The sequence below is a fragment of the Cetorhinus maximus genome, chromosome 1, assembly GCF_964194155.1.
Source record: "Cetorhinus maximus chromosome 1, sCetMax3.hap1.1, whole genome shotgun sequence".
Classification (NCBI taxonomy): domain Eukaryota; kingdom Metazoa; phylum Chordata; class Chondrichthyes; order Lamniformes; family Cetorhinidae; genus Cetorhinus; species Cetorhinus maximus.
The window spans coordinates 101,678,545-101,704,464 of NC_135879.1; the positions used below are offsets into that span (position 1 = coordinate 101,678,545).

Here is a 25,920-nt window from a genome sequence, read left to right on the forward strand (position 1 = left end):
CAATCCAAGGACATTTTTTTTTTAAAAGTCTGCCTTCAGAAAGGTAAGTTCATACTTGTGAAATATATTTAGTTCAGACCACAAGGTGCAAAAACAGAAAATGTTGGAAATACTCAGCAAGTCAGAAACAGAGTCAATGACCTACTGAGTATTTTCAACATGGTTTTGGTTTCATCCATAGTATTCTATTTCAAACTCTAGGGGAGTCCCGTTGTAACACAGGAGTGGATAATGCCATTGTATAATTATATATTACAGGAATGACCAACAGAGTTTTTTTTAATTCTTTCATGGGACGTGGGTGTCGCTGGCAAGGCCAGCATTTGTTGCTCATCCCAAATTGCCCTTGAACTGAATGGTTTGCTCAGCCATTTCTGAGGGCAGTTAAGAGTCAACCGCATTGCTATGGGTCTGGAATCACATGTAGGCCAGACCAGGTAAGAATGGCAGATTTCCTTCCCTGAAGGGCATTAGTGAACCAGATGGGTTTTTACAAACAATTGATGATAGTTTCATGGTCACCATCACTGGTGAGTGTTTAATTCGATTTTTACCAACTGTCAAGGTAAGATTTGAACCTATGTCCCCAGAGAATTCACCTGGGCCTCTAGATTACTAGTCCAGTGACATTACCACTACGCCACCATCTTCCCCTGACAGAATAATATCTGAAACTTAAGCAGTAAAACATTATCTTAATAACAACTGACCCACAGCATTACCTTACAGTAAGTTAAAAAGCTACCAATGAGAGTGCCCAGTAAAATTATAAAGAAACAAACGGTAAAGCAGTGGGGATCACTCCTGAAGGCTCATTCCTGAAGTCTACTTCATGAAGAAGTTTAAAATGGTTCGTACTACTTACCTAAAGCCAATAGGAATCAGAGACTAACTCAAAACTTTTATAAAAAGAGCATATATAGTTTTCATTAAATATACCAAGTATATAACTTTAGGGAAGGCTAATATTTCAATTTTCAGGCAATTACATTTTCAAGTAAGGCTATAAATCTTATGCTTTGGCAGAGAAGGAAGCAAAAATACATTTTACTATATTGCCTAAATAAAGCAGTGCATATCAACTTAGAAATTAATTAAAAGGCTAAATGTGATGACAGCAAGGCAAGTAGGTGCTTTATTTCTCAAATCTAGCTCCTTCCAAAGAAAAGTTCCCATGGTTGTTAAACATCAAAGTCAATTCCTAAAATTGCTCCAATATCTAGTGTCTGCAAACTGACTTGTGTAAACTTCAACTGATTAAAGCCAAGGACAATTGTGTAGAGCAAAAATAAGAAATTCAAAATAAAAGCAGAAACAGCTAGAAACACTTAGCCGGTCTAGCAGTTATCTGTGGAGAGAAAAACGGAGTTAACATTTCAGGTTGATGATGTTTAGTTCTAACAAAAAAGGTCATTGACCCGGAATGTTAACCCATATGCTACCAATCCGCTGAGTATTTCCAGCATCCACAGATTTTGCTTTTGCATGAAGAAATGCAAACATTGGCAACTTTAATCAAGAACTGAAGCAATTGAAAATGCAGATATTATTTCTGAAAAAAAGTCATACAAAAATTGGGGAATTGAGAAAAATAAAAAATGGAATCATTTCATCTAACAGGTTCTAAGTTATATAGTTTGATATTTTGGCAGGTAACTGAAGCCGTCAAGTTACCAGACCTTAGATATGCCCTGAAAAAGGATATTGATATGGCCATCATGGCTGCCAGAGAAGATGGAATGCCGCCCATCACAGGTGTGAACAGTCAAGGACTGAATTGACTTGCTGTGCCCCTATAAAGTAAAACAGCACAATCAAAATATTTTTGGACACATTTGTGGAATTACAATAATTCCCATTGCATTTATGCATGTAGTAGCTTTTACAACTAATATCAACTGTATAATTCAGTCAAAAGTCAAAAGTTAATCAAATAGATGAAAGAAAGGCTAAAATGCAGCAAGAAAAAAAAATGCATCACAAACAGTACGAGATTGTTTGACACTACAGATTGAGTATCCTTTATCCGAAATCCTTGGGGCCCATCACACTTCAGATTTCAGATAATTTCGGTTTTTGGATACCGCATATAGGATTAGGCCTACTTACATTACAATAGCCTAAGCCCCGTCTAGCTATAAGATAAAAACAAAACTCTTCTGGAAATCTGAAATAAAAACAGAAAATGCTTGAAAAGATCAGCAGGTCTGGCAGTATCTGTGGAGATTGAAACAGTTAACGTTCCAAGTTCATATGACTTCTTCAGAGCTAAAGAGAAGTAGAAACGTGATGGGTTTTATATCGTTTAAAAGGGGGTGCAGCAGGTGAAGCAAAATAGGTGGTCAGGGATAGGTGGGAGCTCAGGAGAGATTGTCCATGACATCTTTGTCAATCTCTCCTGAACTCCCACCTATCCCTGACCACCTATTTTGCTCCACCCCCTCTTAAACAGTACAAAATTCATCACATTTCTACTTCTCTTTAGCTCTGAAGAAGTCATACGGATTCGAAAAGTTAACTGTTTCACTCTCCACAGATACTGCCAGATCTGCTGAATTTTTCCAGCATTTTCAATTTTTGTTTTATATTATCCTAGTCGAGCTATAGTCTAAAGTAAGTAAAATGGCTAGAAAAGTAAGATGCATCACTGAATAATAAATACAGGGGTACATGTAATAAGCTCCCACTCGTGGCGCCATCGGCAATTCTGCTTGTAGGAGTGTCGGCGAGGTTTGGGTCGTGTCGCGTGTGGACAAAACTAAATTTCCTGTGCTAAAGGTCGGGTGCAGTCAGTGAGGTTTGTGTCAGCTCAGGTCAGGAACTTCCTGCGCTAAGGTCGGGTGGGACCGGCGAGGTTAGTGTCAATCTGGTAGTGTCGTCTCGGGTCAGGGATTTCCTGCGCTAAAGGTCAGGCGAGGTTTGTGTCAGCTCGGGTCAGGGATTTCCTGCGCTAAGGTCGGGTGCAGTCGGCGAGGTTTGTCAGCTCGGGTAGTCTCGGCTCAGGTCAGGTACTTTCTGCGCTAAAGGTCGATAAGGTTTTTGGATGTGTTTAGTTTTCAGATTTATGGATAAAAAGATACTCGACCTATAGTTAGTAGCTGAACTGCAAATGACAAATGGGTTTACACAGAGCAGCAGCTGAGCAGCATAGAACTGGATTCAAGAGCTATGCTGACTAGCCAATCTTGGCCAGGACTACAACTGACCTCTTTAGTTAGCATAAGTAAATTGTCTTGGTTTGGTTTTCTATTTTAATCACTAATAAACCACCCTGGAGAGAAACGTGGGGGCAAACCTCAGGCAAGAATAAGATCGAGCTTGAGTGTGATAACCCACGATCTTGAATGGTCCCCTGACAATCACCATTAAGACATATACATTAATAATGGCTATTGAGGGCACTGGTCACACCTCGTGCTCATGAAATCATAGCCCAGCAATAACTTCAAGAACAGAAGGGAGAAAATGGGCAAAAAACAAAATGAACAGATATTTTTGCCTGCATTTCTGAAATATTTTCCTTAAACTAATGCTTAGAAATGTTTGAGAGGATGCAAGAATTACTAAACGATTACAGTTAGAGCATTAAATGCCCTGGGTAAATATTTCTCCACAGAATTCTCCAAATATTAGCTTTAATCTCAAATATTTGGTTTAATCTCAAATATTCATTGTGCTTTCAAGAATCTATAGAAGCGGACAAGATAAACGGCCAAAATTCTTATGGAAGTTTGAAAAATAGATGCAAAGGCATCAAAGCTGCACAGGTGATATATTGTTACTCCTTAATTTTTATTGGGATTTTCTTCAGCAGAATGCACTCTGGTCAGTTAATGATGAACAATTCACCTATTACTGCTAGAGAAGGAATTTAAATGGTTGTTGCAGAGTATCTGAATCAAAGATTGCTTTCTGGGGATCCCAGGGATTATTTTTTCTTTCATAGGATGCGGGCGTCACTGGCTAGGCCAGGATTTGCTGCCCATCCCAAATTGCCCTTGAGAATTATTACTTCAATTATGCTGAGAACAGCATCTCTGTCCAAGCATAGGCAATGCCACAGCTTCAGCAACTAGCATAAAGAGCCTAGAAAAAAATGTAGGTATACTTATAATCACTTTATAAAAAAGTGGCAGCAAGCCACTAAACCAAATTTCATATAGCAATCTTCCATTTGAAGTAGGCTCTTTTGCGGCTCAAACCAGAATGTTGCCTTCATAAACGTATTAGTTCTATTGTTGTTCAGGGCACAACCTTTAATTTATATTCAATGGGTTTGAAGAAAGCTGCCTGCAAGCTTAAACACCACAGGACAGTCTTGATGTGCACAGTGTAGTGTACTGGAACATTTGATAAATCTCATCCAAATTGTAGTTATTAAAGAGTTTGGAGCTGTAGTACATTTTACCAAAGATATGGGAATCCCTTTAAGTCTGCTACATTGCACTGCCTCAAACACTTGTAAATGTACAGCTTTCCCCCACTTACGACATTGTTCAAAAATACAGTTGCATCCTATGAATTCTCCACAAGCACTCTAGGACAGGCCCACTAACAATTCCATTTGAATCAATCCCAGCATGGAAGTATTATTTTCTGTTCTGATGAAACATTAACTATTTCCCTCTTCTCAGATGCTACCAGACTTGAGAATTTCCAGCAATGTGTTTATTACAGGTTTTCAGCATTCATGGTATTTTGCTCTAGAAACTATTAATACTGTACAAAAGTTTATAAACTGAAAGAATTATGAAGGAATGCAGACAGCTCAATTTAATATGCCTATTAAGAGATGAAAAGTGTTAATCTAACCCACCACTCTCAAAAAAGGTTGGAGCAGCGCAACTCAAAGGACGAATGCTCTTCATGTTTAATATCCAGCACTGGGAAAATCTAAGATTGATACTAGCAGGTCATCAGCATACTAGCATTTCACAGATGCAATGGTGCTCAATATCATTCCATTAGCCTCTCTCTTCTGAATCTGCTTCAGGGAGATTCAAAGGTTTAATTACAGTCCAAAACAGCTAGGTCCACGGTGATACCCATCTAAGAAAACTTAGTTTACTCTTGGGCTTAGAGTTACATGAAAGCTCAGTTTTTTTGGAAACAGGCTAATTACTCATGATCCTTATTGGGTCCAAGAGGTCACATAATTAAACAACCCTCTTGGGATTACATTACCAAAGTGAAAACAGTGATTCATGGCAAACCCCAAATGCCTGCTGTAAAGCTAAAGTTATCAGACCCAGCAGTAGAACATTATTTCAGACGATGCACTGCTGAATAAGAGAGACATGATGTCAATGCTTTTTAGCTTGCACTCATCAGATGCAAAGGGAGCAACAAATTATATAGCATGAGAAAAAGGTGCTGATTGGTTGGCTAGTCGACGCTGATTGGTCGAGGCATTTCCATGGAGAATGCATCAGGGAACTATTATCCCCCATGCTTTTGTTTAATTCAAAAATGTGCAATTGCCTGGAGTGTTCCTTTTGCCCCCAGAGGACAGGTTGCTGCATGTGAATACACATAGCTTCTAGCAAGCATAAGTGAGCCATATTGCACCGGTACTGAAATTCATATACCATGTTGTTCATTTGTTGGCAGGCAGAACATCTTTTACATTATTTCAGATTATTCGCTCTGTCAGGAACTAAGAGTATCGAAACCTACAGATAACATAACCCCTTCCTCTGTAAACTATCGATTTTCTTGCAGGATGAATGGCCCTTGGTGGACAATGAAATAACTTTTCCTGAGTTTTAATGGTAAAAATTCTTAAATGACAAGTATTACCAATTATAATATATACAAGATATATTGGAAGAAACAATTATTTCCACAACATACAGAGAGCATTTTACTAATAATCTTCCAAACACATACAAAACAGCGTCAACAAGCCAAATCATAGCATTATATTCCACAATGTCCTCTGTTGAAGGACAATGTTTCTCCAATTTTTATGGCTCAGGAGAATTCTGGTCATAATAATCTCTATATAAATAGTAACATGAGCCCAAGAGGGTTTATTTCTTCATAAAGTTAATCTTCAGTAAAAATGATTTTGTAGGAACATAATGGGATAAAATATTTAAAAATCACAGCAAATTAAGGAAGAACATCTTGACTCAGACGCATGCTGTCACGTACAAAAAACTAGCTTCATGCAATAATTTCCATGTGCTTGTGACTAGGCAATTGAAGTTTTAAATTTGAATTTTGCATATTTTTAGACCAATAGACAAACAAGGATGTGCATATAAACTGCTGGAACAACACTGAAAAAAAGATAGGTAGCTTAGAATCCCCAACCCCAGCTGCAACTTCCTCACCACTGCACGCATACTCCTACCAGATCCATTCTCCCCCTGCACCCCTACTCCGACTGCTGCCTGATCCATTCCTAACACTTGGTCTATTTCAGCTCTAGCCTGTATTCTAAATATTTGAACTGCAGCCATCCTTTTAAAGTTAGCGTACTAAAATCTGTGTTTAATACACAGAAACAACACACAAAAGGTTTTTGGTACCTTTTAGAATTAAGCTAATTCATTGTATTGTGCACAAAGCTAACATACTCAGGGTACGGTGGCTCAGGACTGGATAAAAACAGACTGCATAGGCAAAACAAGCCTGAAGCAAACAGGAAAAGCAGTTAATTTGGTTTTGAGAATGTTTTTCCATTCTTCCCCCACTTTTCCTTCCAACCATCAAACGCCCTCTTAGTTCTCTGATAACAGGCTAAAGATCTTCTCAGAATCATATCTCCGGAACCAGCTTCCAGAGTATGACTCTCCTGATTTATATGCAACACAGCATCCTCTTAAGTCACAAAACAATTAGTGGAGTTTTGGAAACTGCTGGGCTCGTTTAAGGTGATGGAGGCTCTGGGTTTAGGAGGTTCAGCCAAAGAAACTTTGGCAAGAGGTGAAGAATGAGGGATGATCTTTTTGAAACATAAGACCCCGAGAGGATTTGATAGGGTAGGTATCAAGAGGATGTTTGACTTGTGGGAGAGACTAGGACCAGTGGACACAGTTTACGGGTAAGAGGTCTACCATTTAAGACAGAGATGAGGGGAATTTTTTTCTCTCTAAGGGTTGTTAATATGTTGAATCCCCCTCCCCAGAAAGCAGTGGCGGCTTGGTCATTGAATTTATTCAAGGCTGAATTTGACAGATTTTTGATAGACAAGGGAGGCAAGGGCTATGGGGGAGAGGGGGGCGGGGGTAATGGTGCAGATGGCAAAGTGGAGTTCGAACCACAACTGGATTAGTCATGATCTTACTGAATGGCAGAACAGGCTCAAAAGGCTGAATAGTCTACTTCTGCTCCAAGTCCGATGTTCCTATGCAAGTTTGTGCTAGTTCTTTTTCCAAAGCTTGATAAATAGCTGGGCAGAATAGGAATTGCAATCTTAGGGTAAGTCTAACTGAAAAGATCAAATAGCCCACATGATACAAAGGCTGTCATGCTACTGGAGGCAAAAGGCGCTGTGAAAATCAGCCAGCCAGGGCCAACCAGTGCAAATGTAGAAACTAACAAATGTACTGTGGAACCTTTCCTCGGTTCCCTTTTGAGGGAAATCAATACACACTAACATAATTTTTCCTCGGAGGAGGAAATAGGCGATGCACGGAAGACTAATTAAACAAACAAGCTCTCAGTTATGAAGCTTGATTTGCTGCTGGGAGGGTTAATTGAGTAACAATGACTTGCAACATACTGTAGGATATGTTTTAACGGTTACTTTGCAACAGTGCCTTAAAGATGAATTTGCTTGCCTGCTTGTAGCATTTGTAATATTTGTAATCATGGGCCAAATCTGGTTTCCTGATCGAAAAGAGACTGAACGTACAACTGAAGATGCGCATAGGGGTCCTGCGTACCTATGTGGGAATTGCCCAGGGAGTTTAAACTTCTGATGGGAAATTCCCTGCTCCCTGGGACCCTGTACGAATTTCTCTGACTCTAAGCTAGAATTGGAGACCTCTGACAGTTCCACTGTATGTACCTGGATAGTTACCAAGGAAATAGCAGACAGACTGAAACCTGGTATAACACCTGGGTAACTACACAACTGACACCCCCAATCATCCCTCTGACATGACTACCACCGCAGCCCCTGCAGCCGTACACCCCCCCCACTGCATAACCAACTTTCCCCCCCTAACTACACCCCCACAAACAGGCCCGAGTACCACCCTCCAGCCAACCTCGCCATTCGATTCAATTATCCATTCGCTAACATTCAAAAATTGGATCTTTAAACTTATCATACGGCAACCTGTGCCGTAAAAAGGGGCTGTGTCCTATCTTCCCCTGACTCTACTCTGCTCTGATGGAGTTACCCAGGGGATGGCGCGCTGCGCATTTAAATGCACAAGAGTCGAGCCAGGAGAGTCTTCAAGAACAGCAGCTCTGCAACAACAACTCGGCAATGACGCTGCTCACAAGATTCAGGTCTTTGTGTTTCAGAGTTAACAAAGCAACTTTTAATTCGAGGGGGCTTGGGGCAAAGGGGGACCAAGAGTGGGGACCAAAGGGAAAACAGCACAAGTACAACTTTTGAGAATATAAAGTGTTCCCAAGCACTGTATTTTATCAAGGCCCACATTAAAATTACTTCCTTCCCACCTAGTTTTATGGGAGGGTGCCATGAAAAGTATGCAATTTTAATCCAGGACAAAACAAAACTCTGGCACAAGAATGGTAAACATGCAAGGAAAATATAATTCTAGGTATAGTACCAAAATAATTACTTCTTGAGTAGAACAGCTTTTCATACAATAGGTCAGTGTGTTAGTAATTCTTTACAGCTGCTTTAACGACAATTTACAAATGGTTCCTGAACATATCAATGGCCAAAATCAAGGGTCACAAAAAAAAAGTTTAGCACCTCTGAACCAAGACACCATGACGAGAGCATTCTCCCAACACCACAGATATCAGTGCTTGGATCCAACCCATGAATAGCAATTCAATACCTTGAGAACACGGAGAGGCTTGCTGGGATTTGCTTTATCCAGATAGTTGATATAGCCAGAAAGTGAAATACTCAGCAGATGATTATTCTGCCACAAGCATCCCAATTGTTGGTCCATTACATCAGAGCCCATAGTGAATGTTGTCACTGCAGTGTTGGCTTCAACATCCCATAGTTTAACAGTCTTATCACCAGAAGCAGAAAGTAGGTGTTTACTATCAGGGCTCCAACTAATCTGTGGAGGACAAATAACATAGAAATTAAAATATGGTGTTTCAACCAATTAAAACGTTAACTGGCTGGCAGCTTAAAATAGTTGCTAAAATTACAATGAAGTCAACATACATATACAAGTTTCAAACTGCACATTGAACTGAACTTTTCAGCTAAAAGATCAAGATTTCTCTACAGCAACAACAGCTTCAATGTATTCCTTTAAAAAAAACTAAGGTGAATAAAAACACAATAGTAAGCTAATTCACCAGAATTTTATCAAATCAGCAATCAGGAAAGAGGAATAATAAAAATCTGTAATTATTCATTTAATATTTGTCTTTCAGTTCTGAAGTTAAGCTGCATTTCAAAGTTATACAAAGCAACAAACACTAGCTTTTAAGTAAATGATAATGGGAACAGTTGCAAGTTCAATTAAGCCTAATGTAACAGACTGGTGGGCCTTAAAACAAACTTACAGCATATACACCTCCACTGTGGGCGCTGTCACCTCCAAGGCCAAATAACTGGCTTCCATCCTTCCCATCATAGACAAAAATCTATTTTGAAAAATATACACAAATCAATGAGTACATCAAGTGGAATACAGAAGTATTAAGAAAAGCTTAAAATCAGATATTGAATTTTTGCACAAATCTCTGAATTGCATTTGTACGTCGAGATATCTAAATAAGACCTGTGAACTGAATGACAATTATAAATACAACAATGAAAAAAACATAAAAGTGCCAAAATACATCTAACCCCCTCCACCCCACCCTGCCTAGTTAAAATAAATTACCTATACAAGAAAAGCCTGATTGATGTACAGAACAAAAAATTGGACACTACATAATCGCAGCATCTGTTGGTGCTTTGCACTAACACAGAAAGTCCTTCGCAAGTTATAATTCAAAATGAAGCCTGCTATTCCAAATTTGATTTAAAACCTTGTTAAAAAGTAGCTTTAAAGACTCATCTTAAAACTATGTGAAACACTAAATAACTCTTGAAAGCACAACTTTCCTTACCATTTATTCAGTAGCCTCCAACTGTCACCCCAAACAGAAAAACTAGTCAAAACTGCAGAGCTTAGTTTTTCCACACATTGCAAAAGGGAACTGAAGCAGACACATAACCTTTGTATATGTAAATTGATTTGTGGCCAATTGCAGGCAGCAGTCCAGGCACGATCAAAAAAATGAGAAGCAACATGGTGCCAGCCATGCAAATTAGGTGCAAGATTTTGGGCCCAATAAATGGCTAGGAAATGTCAATTTATGCTTAAATAAGGGGGTAGGGAGCATATTTTGCATGACTTAAAGGATGTGACACGATATTTTTAAAAAATTAATTCATGGGATGTGCGCTTTGCTGGTTGGGTCAGCATTTATTGCCCACCCCCAGTTGCCCTTGGGAAGGTGGTGGTGAGCAGCCTTCTTGAACCGCTGCAGTCCATGTGGTGTGGGTACACCCACAGTGCTGTTAGGGAGGGAGTTCAAGGATTTTGACCCAGCGACAGTGAAGGAACAGCGATATATTTCCAAGTCAGGATGGTGAGTGACATGGAGGGGAACTTCTAGGTGGCGGTGTTCCCATCTATCTGCTGCCCTTGCCCTTATAGATGGTAGTGGTCGTGGGTTTGGAAGATGCTGTCGAAGGAGCCTTGGTAAATTCCTGAAGTGCATTTTGTAGATGGTACACACTGCTGCTACTGTGTGTTGGTGGTGGAGGGAGTGAATGCTTATGGATGTGGTGCCAATCAAGCGGGCTGCTTTGTCCTGGATGGTGTCAAGCTTCTTCAGTGTTGCGGGAGCTGCACTCATCCAGGCAAGTGGGGGGTATTCCATCACACTCCTAACTTGTGCCTTGTAGATGGTGAACATGCTTTGGGGAGTCAGGAGGTGGGTTACTCGTCGCACTATTCCCAGCCTCTGACCTGCTCTTGTAGCCACAGAATTTATATGGCTAGACCAGTTCAGTTTCTGGCCAATGGTAACCCCCCAGGATGTTGATAGTGGGGGATTCAGTGATGGTAATGCCATTGAACATCAAGGGGCGGTGGTTGGATTCTCTCTTGCTGGAGATGGTCATTGCCTGGTACTTGTGTGGTGCGAATGTTACTTGCCACTTATCAGCCCAAGCCTGGATATTGTCCAGGTCTTGCTGCATTTGGACATGGACAGTATCTAAGTCATGAATGGTGCTGAACATTATGCAATCATCAGCGAACATCCCCACTTCTGACCTTATGATGGAAGGAAGGTCACTGATGAAGCAGCTGAAGATGGTTGGGCCGAGGACACTACCCTGAGCAATTCCTGAAGTGATATCCTGGAGCTGAGATGACTGACATCCAACAAACACAACCATCTTCCTTTGTGCTAGGTATGACTCGAGTCAGCGGAGTGCTTTCCCCCCCACCGCTGATTCCCATTGACTCCAATTTTGCCACATTCGGTCAAATGCTGTTTTGAAGTCAAGGGCAGTCACTCTTGCCTCACCTCTGGAGTTCAGCTCTTTTGTCCATGTTTGAACTAAGTCCGTAATGAGGTCAGGAACCGGGTGATCCTGGCAGAACCCAAGCCGAGCATCAGTGAGCAGGTTCTTGCTAAGCAATTGCCGCTTGATAGCACTGTTGATGACCTCTTCCATCACTTTACTGATGATCAGTAGACTGATGGGGCAGTAATTGGCTGGGTTGGATTTGTCCTGAATTTTGTGGATGGGACATAACTGGGCATTTTCCACATTGCCATGTAGATGCCAGCATTGTACCTCTACTGGAACAGCTTGGCACAAGGCATGGCAAGTTCTGGAGCACAAGTCTTCAGTACTATTGCCAAAATATTGTGAGGGCCGATAGCCTTTCCAGCATCCAGTGCCTTCAGACGTTTCTTGATTTCACGTCAAGTGAATCGACTTGGCTAAACATGGGCATCTGTGATACTGCGGACCTCAGGAGGAGGCCGAGATGAGTCATCCACTTGCATTTCTGGCTGAAGATGGTTGCAAATACTTCAGCCTTATCTTTTGCACAGATGTGCTGGGCTTCCCCATTATTAAGGATGGGGATATTTGTGCAGCCCTCCTCCACCAATGAGTTGTTTTAATTGTCCATCACCATTCATGACTGGATGTGACAGGACTGCTGAGCTTAGACCTGATCAGTTGGTTGTGCAATCGCTTAGCTGTCTATCGCTTGCTGCTTATGCTGTTTGGCACACAGACACATGGAAACACCACCACCTCGATGTTCCCCTCCAAGCCGCTCACCATCCAGACTTGGAAATATATCGCCGTTCCTTCATTGTTGCTCGGTTAAAATCCAGGAACTCCCTCCCTAACAGTACTGTGGGTGTACCTACACTACATGGAATGCAGCGGTTCAAAAAGGCAGTTCAGCACCACCTTCTCAAGAGCAATCAGGAATGAGCAATAAATGGTGGCCTAGCCAGCAACGCCCACATCGCATGAATGAATTAAAAAAGTAATCCTCTGTTGTAGCTTAACCAGGCTGACACCTCATTTTTAGGTATGCCTGGTGCTGTTCCTGGCATGTCCTCCTGCTGTTTTGCAGTTTTGCTGCTGCTGGTGGCCAAAGGCACCTCATGGTTGCCCAGTCTTGAGCTGCTAGATCTGATTGAAATTTATCCCATTTAACACGGTGGTAGTGCCACACAACACAATGGAGTGTAATCTCAATATGAAGACAGGACTTCATCTCTAAAAGGTCTATGTGGTGGTCACTCCTACCGATACTGTCATGGACAGAAGCATCTGCGGCAGGCAGGTTGGTGAGGATGAGGTCAAATTCCTTTTTTTGCCTCTTGTAGGTTTCCTCCCCACCTGCCGCAGACCCAGTCTAGCAGCTATGACCTTTAGGGCTTGTCTAGCTCAGTCTGTACTGGTACTACCGAGCCCCTCTTGGTGATGGACATGGAAGTCCCCCACCCAGAGTGTATTCTGTGTCCTTGCCACCCTCAGTGCTTCCTCTAGGTGGTGTTCAACATGGAGGATTACTGATTCATCATCTGAGGGTGGGGCTGGAGGGGGTTGATGGGGGCAGTACGTGATAATCAGCAGGTTTCCTTGCCCATGTTTGACCTGATGCCATGAGACTTCTTGGAGTCCAGAGTCGATGTTGAGGACTCCCAGGGCAACTCCCTCTTGACTGTATACCACTGTGCCACCACCTCTGCTGAGTCTGTCGTACTAGTGGAACAGGACATACCCAGGGATGGTGATGTTGGTGTTTGGGGCGTTATCTGTAAGGTATGATTCCAAGAGTATGGCTAGGTTAGGCTGTTGCTTAACTTGCCTGTGAGACAGCTCCCAACTTTGGCACAAGCCCACAGATGTTAGTAAGGAGGACTCTTCAGGGTTGATCGTGCTGAGTTTGCTGCTGTAGTTTCCGGTGCCTAGGTAGATGCTGAGAGGTCTGTCCAGTTTCACTCCTTGACTTTCTAGCGGTTTGATAAAACCAAGTGGTTTGCTCAGCCATTTCAGATGGCATTTAAGAGTCAACCACATTGCTGTGGGCCTGGAGTCATATGTTGGCCAGACCAGGGAAGGGCGGCAGATTTCCTTCCCTAAAGGACATTAGTGAACCAGATGGGTTTTTATGACAATCAACAATGGTTTCATGGTCATCATTAGGCTTTTAATTCCAGATTTTTAGATCTGCCATGGTGGGATTCAAATTTGCATCCCCAGAACATTACGCTGTGTCTCTGGATTACTAATCCAGTGACAATACCACTATGCCAATGCCTCCCCATTGTTGTTTACTTTGAGATAGTAAAGTCAAATATTTATTTTTGTTGTCAATCAGGATCAATGATTGTCGTTCGACAAATACATTATATTGCCAACATTTGCAAGGTTTGTGCTTAAAGTGTACAGCGGCATTTTATGAAAATATTTTCAATTATGATCTTAACAATACATTAATATATTAGAAAAGCAAGAAAAGTTTACTCGGCCAAGAGCGCCAGCTGGGTGTAATATTGACTGACCAATGATCACATTTTAAAATATCTGTTATTATATTTCTATATGCATGATACTTGCATAGATACTATAATCAATGCACGGCATAAATATGCTCCTTGTAAACACAAATTTGTTAAAGTGTTGTCATCTGCACAGCTGAACGTATATTTTTCTTCCCCTAAGTAGTTCACATCATAGAGGAATGACAATCCACTTCGCTGAAGACATGAATTGGGATAAATAATTTAACATTCACAGTAGCCATTTCCCAGATTTTATTGAAACTAAAGAAACAGATCCCATTACTGTATCGTAATTAGATCGGCTTACCTTACTCTTGAAAAGCCACTGACGCAAATTGTGACTGTTAATAGATTAAATACTGTGCCTTCACGAACGTACATACTGGACCGCTACTGAGGTTTTTAAAAATTACCATCACCAATACAAAATTTGCCCTTTGTCAGCATGCAAATTCAGGAAGCTGAAACTGATCTAATGACATGTTGAGACAGAGTTCATAGCACTGAAATTTTCACCCTGAAGCAATGTAAGCAGTGAGCACATGCAACCTCAGAAATGAGATACTATACTCTAGAATAATTTATGTTTATTCTTACCTGCCCATCTGCACCAGCCGAAGCAAACTTGGTCCCATCAGGCGAATATCGCACACAGTTAACAAACCTTGAATGGTTCTGTGGAGAATCAGAGAAGCAAGTCCAGAAAATGTATTTCATAAGTACGAGATAAGACACTTTTTTAGTAGTTGTGATTTCAAGTTTTGAAGTAGCACAAAGATCATAAATAAATTTTGCACAACAAGAAGTCATATCTGCCACAAAACAGGCAGTAAAACACATGGTGAATAATTCTAGATTTCTCCATACCATTAAATACCTTTAATATTGGGAATGAAATAGGGAAAGAAGCCCAACACTATGATGGCCTGGGACAAATGAAACTCAACTAAACATTGACAAAAATGAAAAATTTTCATAGAAACTTCCCTATCCACATGGCAAGCAACATATGGTGGGAATGCCAATAATTATTACAAGAAACAAGGTCAAAACGTTTGCAAATATCTTCAGTTAAGTGCTGAGTTATGTTTCTATTCTATTGCTTCTCAAGGTTCTCATCATATTTGTGAATGCTCAGCCAATTCAAATTACATTAAACGGTTGAGTGCTAAAGATCTGCATTCCATAACTAGATGAACCTCAAATAAGACTGTTCCAGGACAGCAATGACACTGGCATCTACCCAATAAATGAAAGAAATGCCCAGATATTGCCCCATTCACAAAGGAATGTAACCTGAATAATTCCATCACAAAAAAACCTCCACTCAATCCAACTGGGAGCTACTGTGGGTCAGCAAGCACAGGGGTTATGGGTGAATGGCATTTGGTAAAAGTTAGAATACAGAGAGATCAAGTTTACAGAAGGTTTAAGGTGGAGGCTGGCCAGAAGAGCACTGGAATATAGGAACAAGTGTAAGCCATTTAGCTGCTTGAGCCTGTTCTGCCATTTAATGAGATCATAGCTGATCTATAACCCAATTCCATATACTCACCTATGCCCCATAGCCCACAATACCGTTAGCTAAGGAAAACCCATCAATCTTAATTTTAAATCTAACTGATTGACCATCAATTGCCATTTATGGAAGAATTCCAAACTTCTACTACCCTTTGTGTAGGAGTTTTAAAAAAAAAATTCTTTAATGGGATCTGGGCATCACTGGTAAGGCCAGCTTTCATTGCCCATCCCTAATTGCCCCTGAACTGAGTGGCTTACTAGGCCATTTCAGAGGGCAGCTAAGAGTCAACCACATTGTAGATCTGGAGCCATATGTAGGCTAGACCAAGTAAGGATGGCAAATTTCCTTCCCTAAAGGACATTAGTGAACCAGATAGGTTTCTATAATAGTCCATAGTTTTGTGCACAGCTGGACAAATTTCAAGTATTTAAACAGAAACACCTTTCCGACTCCTCTAATTTCATGAGTTACGCAGCCAGAGATGATTTCACCAAGCCCATTACTGTCTTCTACAATTACCAAATCAGCAAAATACATGTACAACCAAATTCCTAAATAACAAAGCAAAGTTATAGATTCTTATTTAACCAGTTTTTATAAAGACAGATTTAAACATTCATATTAGCTGACAGCTTCCTTAATGGTTAGAAGTACAAAGTATGAGTAAAAATACAAATAGCTTCTTTCCAGGGAGGCTAGTTAATATGCTCAAGTGCAAAATGTTTAGAACAGGGACAGCGAAATATTAAACTCACTTCCAGCTTGTTTAACAAAATATCACTGGAATGCTAAAGTACAAAAATTTCTGCATAAATTCAGAATTTAAAATAAGTGAGGGTTACAAAATTTCAAAATATCACTTTTTGCACATGTAAAAAGTTTTTTTTTAAATCAACTGTTGGAACATAACTTATGCCAAGTTACTGCAAAAAAAATTAAGGGAAAATTCCAACTTTTATGCTTTACTTTGTTTTGAGGATTGTTTACTTGAAGGTTAGTTCTCAATATTTTTGACACACGTGGACAACGGGAGGGGGGAGGGGGAGAGAAACTCAAACAACAAGTCTTGATATGCTTTGTGAATGAGCAGTTGCTGTCAAACCTAAAATTTGGGTGTTGCTGGCATAAATGCTTAAGAGCTACACCCTACTACATGGAATTTCTTCAGTTGAAAGTGATGATTCTGGGATAAGTTCAAATCTGAAACTGGCAAAACGCCTCTGATGTGAAACCCTGTTTTGAACAAATTCCATTGAACAAATTCAAATTAAGTTATTGCAAATTTTATTTTTAACATTATCAAGTCTCATTACTAGCACATTTTCAACTTAGTGGCGAAAGTTAACAGTCAGAACGCTGTTCATAAATATTTAGGAGAAATTTTATCAAGTTTCCATCTCTTTTACAGCCAAAGCTCAGCTGAATGCTTATTCTAGATTCTTTATTTCTACATCTCCTTAGTAATCTCTAATCATGCTGCTTTGCTTGATTTATAAGATTTCTACATCAGTTGGGATTTGTTTTCTGAATACATAATTTTAGCCAGCCAATTCTGTTCATATGTTATGTACTTTTAAGCTTATTGCAGAAGAACATGAGAAATAGGAGAAGTAGGCCATTTGGTCCCTTGAGGCTGCTCTGCCATTCAATAAGATCATGGCTGATCGGACTGTGGCCTCAGCATCACTTTCCTGCGTGCTTCCCATCATCCTAGACTCCCTTGTAGATAAAAACTGTCTAACTCAGCCTCGAATATGACCCAGTCTCCACTGTTGTCTGGGGTAGTAAATTCCAAAAGATTAACAACCCACAGAGAAGAAATTCCTCATCTCCGTGTTAAATGGGAGACCTATTTTGAAACTGTTCCCCTTAGTTTTAGATTCCCCCATGAAGGGAAACATCCTCTCAGCATCTGTTTCAATAAATCATCACTCATTCTTCTAAACACCAATGAGTATAGGCACAACATGCTCAACCTTTCCTCAAGACAACCCCTTCATCCCTGGAATCAACCAAGTGAATCTTCTCTGAGCTGTCTCCAAAGCAAGCATATTCCCCCTTAAATAAGGAGATCTAAACTGTACAGAGTACTCCAGGTGTGGTCTCACCAATGTCCTGTACAGCTGTAGCAAGACTTCTCTACTTTGACACTCCATTGCCCTTGCAATAAATGGTCAATATTCCATTTGCCTTCCAAATTACTTACTGTACCTGCATGCTAACTTTTTGCAATTTATGTACCTTTTGCGATTTATGTACGAGGACACCCAAATGCGCCTGTCCCGCAGCATTCTGCAGTCTCTCACCATTTACATAACATTCTGCTTTTCTATTCTTCCCAAAGTGGGAACGTGATTTCGCCACATTATATTCCATTTGCCAAATTTTTGTCCTATCTAACCTATCTAACCTTTTTCAAATTCTTTAGATCCTCCTCACAACTTGCTTTCTTACTTACCTTTGTTCCAAATTTGGCTACAAACACTCAGTCTCTTCATCCAAGTCATTATTGTAGATTGTAAATAGTTTTTGATTGTAAACAGCACTAATCTGTGTGGCCCTCCGCTAGTTACAGTTTGCCAAATTAAAAACTACACATTTATCCCATCTCCATTTCCTGTTAGTTAGCCAATCATCTATCCATGCTAATATATCACCCCCAACACCATGAGATCTTATCCTAAGCAGTAACCTTTTGTAGCACTTTATCGAATGCCTTTTGGAAATCCAAAATCACGTGTACTGGTTCGCTTTTACCCACTCTACTTAGAGGGTTCTTTTGAGGATATAACAAGTTGGGATATATGGCTTCCTTTTCATAAAATGATGTTGACTCTGCTTGATTGTATCCTGATCTTGTAAATGTCCTGCTACTATTTCTTAAGAATGGATTCCAGAACTTTCCCCAAAGACAAATGTTAGGCTAATTGGCTTATAGTCTCCTGCTTTCAGTCTCCCTCAGGAATGTTACATTTTTAGTTTTCCAATCTACTGGGTGCTGTCCAGAAGCAAGGGAATTTTGGAAGATTACAACTAATGCTTTTTGTGCCTAACACAAAGACAAATGCAAAATGCTTGTTCAAAGTTTCCGCCATTTCCTGGTTTCACATTGCTTATTGCCCCGTCTCACCCTCTAAGACACCAACATTTACTTTAGCTACTCTTTTCTTTTTTATGCACTTGCAGAAGCTCCTGTTTTTATATTTCTTGCTAGTTTACTCTCACATTCTAATTTCACCCTCTTGATTTTTTTTCCCCCCAGTCATCCTTTGCTGTTTCTAAAAGTTTCCCAATCTTCTGGAGCGCCACTAATTTTTGCAGCATTGTACAACTTTTATTTCAATTTGATACCATTTGCAAATTCCTTAGCTAGCCATGGAGGGTTCATCCTTCTTGTCGTCTCTCAATGACATAGATCTTTGTGGAGACTTATGAAATATCCCCTTAAATATCTGCCTCTGTTTCTCTAACATTTTACCTTTTAAGCTATTTTCTCAGTCCACTTTAGCCAACTCCATCTTCATTTCTTTGAAACTGCCTTTAACTTTAAGACCCATGTTTCTCACCCTCAAACAGAATGTGAAATTCTGTCATGTTATGATCATTCTTGCCTAGTGGATCCTTTACTATGAGATCATTAATTAATCCTGTCTCATCACACATCATCAGGTCTAAAATAGCCTGCTCCCTGGTTGGGTCCAGAATATAATGTTCGAAGAAGCTAACAGAAATACACAACTCAACCTCAAGCTACCTTTGACAGTTTGATTTATCCAATCTATATGAAGATTAAAATTGCCCACAATTATTGCAATACCTTTCTTATAATCCCCCATTACTTCTTGATTTATACTCTATTCTACACTGTACCTATTGGTAGGGAGCCTAACTGACTACTCCCAGTCACCTCTTTCCCGTGCTATTTCTTATCTCCACCCAAACTGATTCTACATCATCTTTCACGCCAAGACCATCTCACTACTGTACTGATCTCATCCTTTTACAGAGCCACCTTCCCATAATTTTGAAATGTCAAATATCCTCGAATATTCAGGTCTCAGCCTTGGTCACCTTGCAACTACATCTCTGTAATGGCTATTATATGATAACCATTTATTTCCATTTGTACTGTTAAGTCATTCATCTTGCTACAAATACCCTGTATGCATTCAGATAAAGAGCCTTTAATCCTGTCTTTCTATAATTTTTCTCTATTAACCTACTTGCTAGTGCATTCTTATGTATGTATATATGCTCTATCTCTTTGTCACACTCTGGTTATCATTATCTGCTCTTGGCTATTGCCTTATCCTCTCTCATTAGCTTTCTAAGTCACCCCTCATGTGAATCTCCTCCCTAACTATTTAGTTTAAAGCCCTCTCTACAACCCTGGTTTTACAATTCCAGGACACTGGTCCCAAAGAAATTCAAATAAAGCCGCTCCCAACTGTACAGCTCTTCATTCCCCAGTACTTCTGCCAGCATCCTGCGAATTGAAACCCATTTCTCTCACATCAATCTTTGAGCCCTACGTTCAATTCTCTGATTTTACTTATCATCTGCCAACTTTCTCATGTCTGTATACAGATATGACTCCCAAGCGTGACAGGCAAAGTACTAGGCAACTTATCAAATATGTAATAAAACTTACATGAACCTAATGTACTCTACAAAAATGAAACTGCAAACCACTTAAAATTCAGGAACTTTGTATCATGTTGGATTTATAATTTTTGACAACTCCACTGCAAAGCTCAAGACTGGTGTTCACTAAAACATTTCATAACAGCTTTGCAATTATAAGAGGTCACTTACATTAATTGTAAACTTGAATTTCAAAGGAAGTGCTTCAAAGAACACGCAGCTGTAATCGTCACTGCCAGTCACAACTCGGAAAGGTCGATTTGGCTTAAAAGCTATGCTGTTTACAACTTTGCTGTGGCCGGTAAGCGATCCAACAGAAGTTCCTGTGTCCCATTGGAAGACTGCTCCATATCTGCAATAATTCAAACATGGTCAATACTCTTATTCAATATAAACAAATAAGTGTATGTGGTTTACTTCTCCAGCGTGCTGGCCCAGCGAGCTTTCATTCCTGTATGTCCCAACAAAGTCTGCGCAGCTTCTCTAGTAGTTCTCCTCCTCTGCCCTCATGTCATACTGGACATTCCCAGGATTACATTCTTGCCCAGCTTGACCCTTACTTCTCTTCGGCAGCATCATTCACAGATGGAAGAGTCAGCTTTCACATGTATGCCAATGACACTGTTCTCTCTCTCGCTAGCACTATTCTGGCCACTGCTACTGTCTGACTGCACAACTGATTAAGTCTTGGATTCATAAGAGCTTCCTTCAGCTCAAAATTGTTAAAAAAAATTCAAGTTACCATGTTTTGCTTCCATAAAAAACTGCAATTTACCCCACCTACATTCTCCTCTCAGTCACCTCACTTGGGCTGAACCTTATATTTCGCAGTTTGAGTCTTGTTAGACCTCAAACTGAGCTTCAAATCCCACATCCTAACTACCATCAAGACTATCTACTCCCATCTCATCATCACTCATCTCCACCCCCATTTACTTCACTCCCATTACCAATGAAACCAATGTCCACAATTTTAATCTTTCCAGGCTCATTTGCTTCAATGCTAACTTTGCCCCTTAAGAATTCCAGCTTATTCAACATTGTTTGTTCTAACCTGCCCACCAAGTCCTTTTGCCCTATCCTCATCAGCTTCCATTCCCCCAACATATCAATTTCAAAACCGTTGTCCTCAAGCCTCATGCCTGCCCCAGATGCAAGAACACAAATAGCAGTAGCCCATATGGATGCTGAGCTTCTCCGCTATTCAATAAGATCATGGCTGAACTCATATCTATTCTACTTTCCTGTCCTATTCCTAAATCCCATCATTTTCAGAGCAAGAAAAATCCATGAAGTTCAGTCTTGAACATACTGACTGATATACTGATGATCGACAGCCCACAGTGGCTGAGAATTCCACTATAAATGAAGAAATTTCTCAGTTCTAAATGGTTAATCCCTTATCCTACTTCTAGACTCTCCTGCCATTGAAAGCCTCTCAGCATCCACCATGCCCAAGTCCTCTACATGCTCTAATTTTTCTAGTCTATAGAAAATATGGGCTCATTCTGCTCTCATCTCTCCACAAAGGATAGCCCTTTGACCCCAGGAGATAGCCCTTTGACCCCAGGAATCAATTTAGTGAACTTGTGTTGCATCTTCTCCAAGGCAACTAAATTCTTTCTAGGTAAAGAGACCAAAACTATACACAATACTCCAGGTGTGATGTCACTAAAGCCCTATATAATTGAATCAAGTCTTCCTTACTCTTATCCACCAACCCCCATTGAAATAAAAGCAAACATATCATTGGCTTTCCTAATTATTTGCTGTTTACATGTTATTTTCTGTGACCTGTTTACAAGTTTCCCCAAGTCTCTCTTGATAAACCTTTACTCGCCTTTCACATTTTGAAAATATTCTGCTTTTCTACTCTTGTCAAGCCAAGTGGATAATTTTCCACATTAATCCCCGTTTGCTATCTTGCCCAATCACTTAACCTGTGTCACTTTGTAGCATTGCTTTCCTCCTCACAGCTCACTTCCCCATTTAGCTTTGTATCTTCAGCAAACTTGGGTATATTACACTTGGTCTTCTCAATGTCAGCAGTGGATCAGTTAGTAAAACTCTTGCAGGTTGCAAGTTCAAGTCCCTTCTAGTGCTTGAGCTCAAAAATCTAGACTGACACTCAAACGCAGTATTGAGGGAGCGCAGCACTGTTAGAAGTGTAACTTATCAGATGAGGCATTCAACTGAGGACCCGTCTGCCCTCTCAGATAAACGTAAAATATCCCATTGCACTATTCTGAAGACTAGTTATCCCCAGTGACCTGGCCAATATTTACCTCTCAAGCAACATAGCAAAAACACATTATCTGGTCATTGTTACTTTGCTTTGTGCAAATTAGCTGGCGTATCTCCTACATTACACGAATGACTACATTTCAAAAGTACTTCAGGTACTTCACTGGTTGTAAAGTGCTTTGGGACATCCTGAGGTTGTGAAAGATGCTACATAAACGCAAGTCTCACTTTCATTTAATTCTTTGATACAGATTGTAAATAGCTGAGGCCCAAGCAGTGATCCTTGCAGCACTCCACTAATTACACTCTGCCACACTAAAAATGACCCATTATTCCTATACTCTGTTTTCTGTCTATTAACCAATCTTCAACTCATGCTATTACCCCAACCCCATGCGCCCTAATCTTATGTAACAATTTGTGTGGACCTTCTCAAAATCCAGAGACTATATCCATTGGTCCCGCCACCATACACCACACCATCCATGATCAATCCTGCTAGTTAGATCCTCAACTAAAAACTGTGCTGACTCTTACCTAATCATAATTTTCCAAGTTTCCCTCTCACCACACCTTCAATAATGGATTCTAGTATTTTTCCTGATGTCAGGCTGACATATGTAATTCTCCACTTTCTCCCTCCCTCTCTGTTTTGAACAGTTGGATTACATTTGCTACCTTACAATACACAGGGGCTGTTTTAGGATCTAGGGTATTCCACAAGATCAAAACCAAAATGCATCCACTACCTCTGCTACCTCTTTTAAAACTCCTGGGTGTAGGTCATCAGGTCCAGGAGATTTGTCGAATTTTGTCTTTATTGATTTCTTTCGTGCTTTTCTATTACTAATATTAATTATGTTAAGTTCTTTACTTTCATCAGACCCTGGTTCCCCACAAGTTCTAATATCTCCTTCATTCATCTGTCGTCACAGAAGACTGCTTTTGTTTAATATCTATATTATTTCCTTATTCCCCATTATAATTTCTCCTCTGTCTCTAAGAGACCCATTTACTCTCATTAAACCTCTTCCTCTTCACATATTTGCAATAGCTCTTATAATATGTGATTACACTTCTTGCTAGGTTACTAATTTTCTCCTCCAAGCCTTGGATCATACCTTGATTTTTTTTAAAAGCCCTCCCAATTTTCAGGCTTACTACTCTTTTCGGCAACATTGTCATTTTCTTTTAACCTAATACTACCCTTAATGTCTCTAGCCATGACTATTAATTTTCTACTGGAGTTCTATTCCTCAAGGGAATGTATAGTCATTGAAAATTATAAATTATTTATTCACATGTTTGCCATTGCTCACCTGTCATATATTTTAATCTAACTTCCTAATCTACCTTGCCAATATGCCCTTCATACCTCTGATTGGCTTTGTTTAAATTGAAGACCCTACATCCAGACTGAACCTCATCACTCTCAAACTTAGTATGAAATTCTATCAAATTATGATCTCTCTTTCCCAGAGAACCTTTAACTACAAGATTGCTAATTAACCCTGTCTAACTACAATACTATATATAAAATAGACTGTTCCCTAGTCATGTTGTTCTGGAAAACTCTCAAATGCATGCCATGACCTCATCCTCCAAGCTACTTCTACCTATTTGGTTTGCCCAATCTATATGAAGATTACTGTTTCCATCATTATTGCATTACTGTCGTCAAATATTCCTTAATTTTCTGACTTATACTCTGTCCAACACAATGATTACTATTAGGCAGCCTATAAGCTATTTATACCAGCATTTCCTGTGTTCATTATTTAAAAAAAATAATCACCCATTATAAATTCTATGTCCTGATTTTTTGGGCCAAGATTCTTTCCTGCTACTGCCTTTTCTATCAGGTCTACCTACCTCCTTTCCCGTTTATCTACCATTTTTAAAAGTCCAACACTCTGGAATATTTAATTCTCAATATTGGTCAATCTGCAAAATCTCAGTAATGGCTACTGGATCAAACATATTTCTCTCTATTTGGTGTTAGCAATTCATCTGTTGTTATGAATGCTACACACATTCAGACATAGTGCATTTAATTTTAACTTTAGTATTTTTCCCTGATGTGGCTTTAGTTATTAATGCCCCATTGTTGTTGATAAACTCTGTCCCTTCTTGAAAATCTATTTGATTTTACCCAAATTGCTATTCTGCTCCAGCCTCCTCTACTGAAGTTTCAGCATGCATCCTCTGTTCTTGACTCTCTGCACCTTATAGAAACTTCAGATGCTTCCCATACATAATCTGAAATGCTCTCCCTAAACTCAATCTTGCCATCTTCCCTTTGTCTCTTCAGACATCTCTTCAAAAGTTCTTAAACTCAAAGTCTTCACTTTGATCCTAGAAATGGGAGCTAAAGTAGGCCATTTGGCCCTTTGAGCCTGCTCCAACACAACAAAATTATGGCTGATTTTATAGCTCAATCCCAGCTTCAGCACTCTCTGCACATCCCTCAATTCCCTTAGTTGCCAAACATCTCTCTGCCTTAAATATGATCAACGATTGAGCATCCACAGCTTTCTGAACTAGGGAATTTCAAAAGAGTGAAGAAATTTCTCAATAGCCAACCCCTCCTTCTGATACTGTGACCCCATGTTCTGGATTCCCAAGCCAAGGAAATAAACTATTCAGTATCTACCCTATCAAGCCCCTTATGAATTTTATATGTTTCATTTAGGTTCACCTTTAAATTTCTAAACTCCAAGCATATAGACCTAATCTACTCAATCTCTTCTCATAGGACAGTCCCCCTCAACCCAGGAATAAGTCCAGTGAATATTTGTTGCACTCCCTCTGAGGCAAGTAATCTCCCTTAGGCAAGCTGACTAAAATTGCACAGTGCTCATGGAGTGGGCTCACCAATGCCCTGTATAATTGTAGCAAGACCTCTTTACTCCTATGCTCCAATCCCATTGTAACAAAAGCCCATATAGCATTTGCCTTCCTAATTGCTTGCTGTACTTGAAATGTTAACTTTGAGATTCATGTACAAGGATACCCAGGTCCCTCTGAATGCCAGTGTTTCCCAATCTCTCACTATTCAAGAATATTCTGCATTTTTAATTTTTCCTACCAAAGTGAATAATTTCAAACTTGGCCACATTATATTCCATCTGCTATGTTCTTGTCCACTCACCCAGCCTGCCTACATCACTCTGCAGCCTCTTTGCATCTTCACCATTTACTTCCCCACCTAACTTTATATTGTCAGAAAACTTGGATAGTTTATTCTCAGTCCCCTCAACCAAGTCACTAATATATACTGTAAACAG

The 25,920-nt window shown here is 40.0% G+C and overlaps 1 protein-coding gene across 1 annotated transcript in view; it reads right to left on the minus strand.

Annotated features, from left to right (window-relative positions):
• Positions 1-25,920, minus strand: part of wdr1 (WD repeat domain 1) — a 52,316-nt gene that overhangs the window by 10,048 nt on the left and 16,348 nt on the right. Inside the window, exons 5-9 of the mRNA XM_078544799.1 lie at positions 20,561-20,741; positions 14,821-14,898; positions 9,685-9,765; positions 8,994-9,227; positions 1,706-1,793 (exon numbers count right to left, since the gene is read on the minus strand). Of these exons, the coding sequence (XP_078400925.1) occupies positions 1,706-1,793; positions 8,994-9,227; positions 9,685-9,765; positions 14,821-14,898; positions 20,561-20,741 (662 nt within the window). The remainder of the gene's footprint in view (positions 1-1,705; positions 1,794-8,993; positions 9,228-9,684; positions 9,766-14,820; positions 14,899-20,560; positions 20,742-25,920) is intronic.